The 6,000-nt window shown below is 42.5% G+C and overlaps 1 protein-coding gene across 1 annotated transcript in view; it reads right to left on the bottom strand.

Moving 5' to 3' along the window:
• Window positions 1-1,242: 1,242 nt before the first annotated feature.
• The window catches only part of DIAPH2 (diaphanous related formin 2), a gene marked incomplete at its 5' end in the record, with an annotated part of 895,530 nt that continues 890,772 nt past the window's right edge, over window positions 1,243-6,000 (bottom strand). The window contains one exon of the mRNA XM_079728322.1: window positions 1,243-1,326. Within this exon, the coding sequence (XP_079584448.1) occupies window positions 1,262-1,326 (65 nt within the window). The 3' untranslated portion in view covers window positions 1,243-1,261. The remainder of the gene's footprint in view (window positions 1,327-6,000) is intronic.

The following is a 6,000-nucleotide window of genomic DNA, read 5'->3' as shown; positions in this document are numbered from 1 at the left end:
TCGGCAGCATCATTTGAATTTGTTAATATAAGGTAAATAAGTATGATGATGATTGAGAAGTTCACTTAGTCACTGGGATGTGGAATTATTGTAGCAGGAGATATAAATATATACACATATATACAGATACATACATATAATTTCTTTTTCTTCTTCAGATCACCACGGCGGAACTGGAAAGGGGAGTAGAAAGGCAGATGATAAAACAACTGACCTTTCGGACAGTTTTCTGCTGCCTCCTGCGGAGAGAAATCTTTTTCCCCTCAGGTCTCCTAGAACTCTATTCCCTGCTTTCAAGGGGGTTGTGGGAGAAAGAAGCAATAGAGAGAAGAAATAAACCATGGAGAATAGAGAGCAATATTTACCTTTAAAAATCTGAATAAAGGTAACAGAATTTGCAGGTTCAGCCCTAGCATAAACATTAAAATGTGAGGTTTTCCTCAAAAACAGCCATATAAAGTATTTGTATAAAGTAGATATATGTGCATAATTAGAAAATACCTCTTTAAATAAAGTTTAAATCATTTTCTCTAACTGCTTCTGTTAAACTTTCTGGCTTATTTTTAGCAATGATAAGTGCCTGCAATATCATGCTGAAACTCTAGATTAATGATAAGTTTAATTTCAGCCGAAGCAGATGAATCCATCAACTTTCACTTGAGATAAGATTCTAAGTAACTTGACGGGGGGTGAAGCAGTACTTTTTCTGAGTTTCCAAAAATGGCTTCTTTTATAGAGTGTGCAATATCAGTGCCTTTCCAAACCATTAACATACACATTTTCACTGGCCTTTTCCTTTTCTATATAATAGGAATCAGAAGTAGACATTGACTGACTAATTCTTTCTATTCTTTTTTTTCTCTTTTCTTCCTTTTTTTTGGGGGGGGGTGACTTCAAATTTGAGTTATAATATTATACATTTTTTGACAGACTGAATGGTCTTGAAAGTCTTTGGAACGCTTCAATTTCTTACACTTTTCATCATCATGGTCAAGCCACACAGAGTAACAAATAATACACATCTTTACACTAAAAGGGAATGCATGTTTTATAATCCTGGTAATTGTGTTCGTATTAGTGTAACTGTGGGAGGAGTCTTGCAATAACTTTACATATGCACACTATTGCATGTAGCTTAGCTTGATCTTTGCAGAAATGTACTTATTTCCTCTCCATCCCTTGAGTGCATGATGTTTTGTTCTTCCCAAAATGTATGATTTTGTTTACTTTTAAGTATTTTCATATTCTTTGGCATCGGGAATCACTTAGATGAGACAGCTCCATTGTGGCGAGAGCGTGACCTTTCCAAAGGTACTCGTCTGTTATCTGTAAGACAAAGAGAAAAAGAACCAAAAACATGGTGAGCTTTAGATCCCAGCTGTTACGTGATGTCAGGTTGAGAGAGGTTTTCAAACAGTCCTGAAAAATTACTTCAAATGGATATGTAAATAACAAGGAGCCAACATCTGAGGCGTTCATGCTGAAGCTCCCAGGCTGAGTTCAAGAGTTTGCAATCAGCATTAAATGACTTTTCTTGGTAAGTGAAGTCAGAGTGATAAAAGAGATGGAAGAATTCGCTCAAGCACGGTCCCCTTGGAAATAGCAGGCGACAACAAAATTCCTTGGTAAAGATGTTAAATTGAAAGGATCTATGTACAGTGCCTTTTGTTGGAAAGCACTTCAATTCCCCATGAGTTTTCAATCTGTATGTTGGCTATCTCTAGAGCACACCAGCGTGGGCAGAGCAAAGACGAGTTTTTATTTTTTACAATGATTGCAATATATGGCAATCAAATCAGCTACCAAGTCTTTGCCTGATTATGTGATGTAAACAAATTCAATACATTATATAGTCATTATGGGACTGAATAATGAATAGGTCCCATTCCCCTCACCCGTCACGGGAAAAATAATCACTGTAGAGAGAACTGTTGGCACAAAGCATGGAAAGCAAAGTTTAAAAGCATTGAAAGTTGCTGAAAATAGTTTTAGCTTTAATAGGAAAAAGGTTTACAGCTCTGCATTGTGATGATCACTACTATGTTATTATCACCTCCGTTTTATGCTCAGCTTAAATGCAACTGATGTTGGTGAAAATCCCTTTCTGACAAAAACATAATGCACTTAGATTCTCTATTTAGAATGAGACTAGGTCCCTAGAAATAATGACAACTACCAGCACTTACATAAATGCTAACACTTTATACTCGTTAATTTGCTAATTCACACAACATCCCTGGGAGGTGAGCACATTTCATTCTATCCTATTATCTCTGCTTTAGTGATGAAGGTTACACAGCAAATCAATGGTATGACAGGGGCTTATAATGCAAAGTTAATGCCTAAATGTCAGGCCTGCTTTGTTCAGAGGTAGATGTTGGAGCCTCCCAGGCTCCTACTCATTTCCTCCCTAAGATCATACCCAAGGAGCACATTCTGCCTGTCCCATGGGGAGGATGGACTGTGAGAAATGTTCAGGTTTTGCCATGGGCTCTTTCTCATCTGTGCTAGTGTTTCTTGAGTGATTCCGGGTAGTCTGTGGTCAGTACACAGAGCAAAAGCTAACTGGCCTCCATAACCTTGGCCTCATTAACACCACAGAATGAGTGCACTGAACCAACCAGCCATAAGCTCAAAGTGCCTTATAATGCAATAATATCACTGAGAGGTGAGAAAGAAAGAGAGATTTTCTCTATTCAGAGATATATCTGAGTGATGGATTATTTGGGCATCCTTTTAAAGATACCATTAAAAAATCCATTATTTAGTTTGTGATATGGATCACAATTCAGCTAAAAATGTAAAGATAACATTCCTAGATAAAGGACTTATTACTTAGATGTCACTGGTTTGCATACAGATTGGTTTGGGACTTCTTAGAAGACATTTACAAATGAGATTATACTATGATGGCTACCATTGCATTGCTAGCATTTAAGTATTCAGTGTTAAAGCTATCAGATATGAGAATGATGGTACCATTTACAGAGGATTGTCCCAGCTTAGAAAAAAGGCTTGTGCCTTGGTGGTCCTACACACTAAGGTCAGCTGGCATTCACACTCACTCCAGGAATGCTATTGGTACCCCATACCACCACTCACTGCCCACTGGATTCAAGAGACGTACCACATACTAAAACCTAGCCTTGCAGCAGTAATGAAGTGATGACAGGATTCACATCAGCCTGCAACTGTCTTGGTAGCATCTGGTGTGAGAAAATAAACTTTCAAGTTAAAATGAACTGGGGAAAGGACACTGAAGCTTTTGGAAGGCAGGATAAACACTGGTTGATGGCCCAAATCCAGCTCTTGGCATACACAAGAGAGAATTATTCTATATTTCATCCCTTCCTCTCTCCTTCTCTCCCTCTATCCCTCCCTTCCTTCTCTTTCTGTCTCTCTCTCTTTAAATTTTTTTGGTACCTAATTGGTACCTATGTATATGAGATAATTATAAGTAGAAGCAATCCTGAAGGGCCATCACTTGTATTTTGGAAATGTCAACCTCCAACATTGTTTATGAGAAAATGACACTAGAAACAATGGCAGCGGGGGACCTTCAAGATAGCGGAGGAGTAAGACGTGGAGATCACCTTCCTCCCCACAAATACATCAAAAATACATCTAGGGGCTTCCCTGGTGGCGCAGTGGTTGAGAGTCCGCCTGCCGATGCAGGGGACATGGGTTCGTGCCCCGGTCCGGGAGGATCCCACATGCTGCAGGGCGGCTGGGCCCGTGAGCCATGGCCGCTGGGCCTGCGTGTCTGGAGCCTGTGCTCTGCAGCGGGAGAGGCCACAACAGTGAGAGGCCCGCATACCACAAAAAAAATAAAAATACATCTACATGTGGAACAACTCCTACAGAACACCTACTGAATGCTGGCAGAAGACCTCAAACTTCCCCAAAGGCAAGAAACTCCCCACGTACCTGGGTAGGGCAAAAGAAAAAAGAAAAAAACAGAGACAAAAGAATAGGGACAGAACCTGCACCTCTGGGAGGGAGCTGTGAAGGAGGAAAAGTTTCCACACACTAGGAAGCCCCTTCACTGGCAAAGACAGGGAGTGGCGAAGGGGAAGCTTAGGAACCACGGAAGAGAGCGCAGCAACAGGGGTACAGAGGGCAAAATGGAGAGATTCCCACACAGAGGATCACTGCCAATGATCACTCACCTGCCTGACAGGCTTGTCAGTTCACCCACCAGGGAGGGTGGGGGCTGGGAGCTGAGGCTCGGGCTTTGGAGGTCAGATCCCAGGGAGAGGACTGGGGTTGGCTGCGTGAACACAGCCTGAAGGGGGCTAGCGCACCACAGCTAACTGGGAGGGAATCCGGGAAAAAGTCTGGAACTGCCTAAGAGGCAAGAGAGGAGATCCAGAACACCACCTAAATGAGCTTCAAAGACAGGCGTGAGCCGTGGCGGTGCAGCTATCAGCGCGGACACCAGAGATGGGCATGAAACGCTAAGGCTGCTGCTGCTGCCACCAAGAATCCTGTGTGCAAGCACAGGTCATTATCCACACACCCCTACCCGAGGAGCCTGGGCAACCCGCCAATGTCAGGGTTCCGTGATCCAGGGACAACGTCCCTGGAAGAACACACGGCACGCCTCAGGCTTTTGCAAAGTCACGGCAGCCTCTGTCGCTGCAGGCTGGCCCCGCATTCAATTATGGCTACCGTACCCCTCCCTCTCCATGGTCTGAATGAGCAAGAGCACCCTAATCAGCTGCTGCTTTAACCCCCTCCTGTATGGGTAGGGAACAGATGCCTGAGGGCGACGTACACGCAGAGATGGGGCCAAAACCAAAGCTGAACCCCAGGAGCTATGCAAACAAAGAAGAGAAAGGGAAATTTTTCCTGGCAGTCTCAGAGGCATCAGATTAAATCCCCATAATCAACTTGATGTACCTGCATATGTGGAATACCTGAATAGACAATGAATTGTCCCAAAATTGAGGCGGTGGACTTCAGGAGCAACTGTAGACTTGGGGTTTGCAGTCTGTAACTGATTTGTTTCTGATTTTTATGTTTATCTCAGTTTAGTTTTTAGTGCTTGTTATCATTGGTGGATTTGTTTATTGGTTTGGTTGTTCTCTTCATTTTATTTTTTATTTTAATAATTAAAAGAATTTTAAAATTATTTTTAATTTTTCTTTCTTTTCTTTCTTTTTTTTCCTTTTTCTTCTGAGCTGTGTGGCTGACAGGGTCTTGGTGCTCTGGCCTGGTGTCAGGCTTGAGCCTCTGAGGTAGGAGAGCCGAGTTCAGGACACGGGACACCAGAAACCTCCTGGCCTCCCATAATATCAATCAGCGAGAGCTCTCCCAGAGATCTCTGCCTCAACGCTAAGACCCAGCTCCACCCAATGGCCAGCAAGCTCCAGTGCTGGATGTCCCATGCCAAACAACTAGCAAGACAGGAACACAAACCCACCCATTAGCAGAGAGGCTGCCTAAAATCATACTAAGCTCACAAACACCCCAAAACACACCATGGGATGTGGCCCTGCCCACCAGAAACACAAGATCCAGCCCCACCCACCAGAACACAGGCACCAGTCCCCTCCACCAGGAAGCCTAAACAACCCACTGAACCAACCTCACCCATTAGGGGCAGACACCAAAAACAATGGGAACTATGAACCTACAGCCTGTGCAAAGGAAACCCCAAACACAGTAAGTTAAACAAAATGAGAAGACAGAGAAAAACACAGCAGATGAAGGAGCAAGGTAAAAACCCACCAGACCAAACAAATGAAGAGGAAATAGGCAGTCTACCTGAAAAAGAATTCATAGCAAGCATAGTAAAGATGATCCAAAATCTTGGAAATAGAATGGAGAAAAATAAAAGAAACGTTTAACAAGGACTCAGAAGAACTAAAGACCAAACAAACAATGATGAACAACACAATAAATGAATTTAAAATTCTCTAGAAGAAATGAATAGTAGAATGAATGAGGCAGAAGAATGGATAAGTGACCTGGAAGATAAAATAGTGGAAATACCAC

This window comes from Hyperoodon ampullatus (assembly GCF_949752795.1).
Source record: "Hyperoodon ampullatus genome assembly, chromosome: X".
Taxonomy (NCBI): Eukaryota; Metazoa; Chordata; class Mammalia; order Artiodactyla; family Ziphiidae; genus Hyperoodon; species Hyperoodon ampullatus.
The sequence above is the reverse complement of the archived record's forward strand: the minus strand, read 5'-3'. Positions and strand labels throughout refer to the sequence as shown.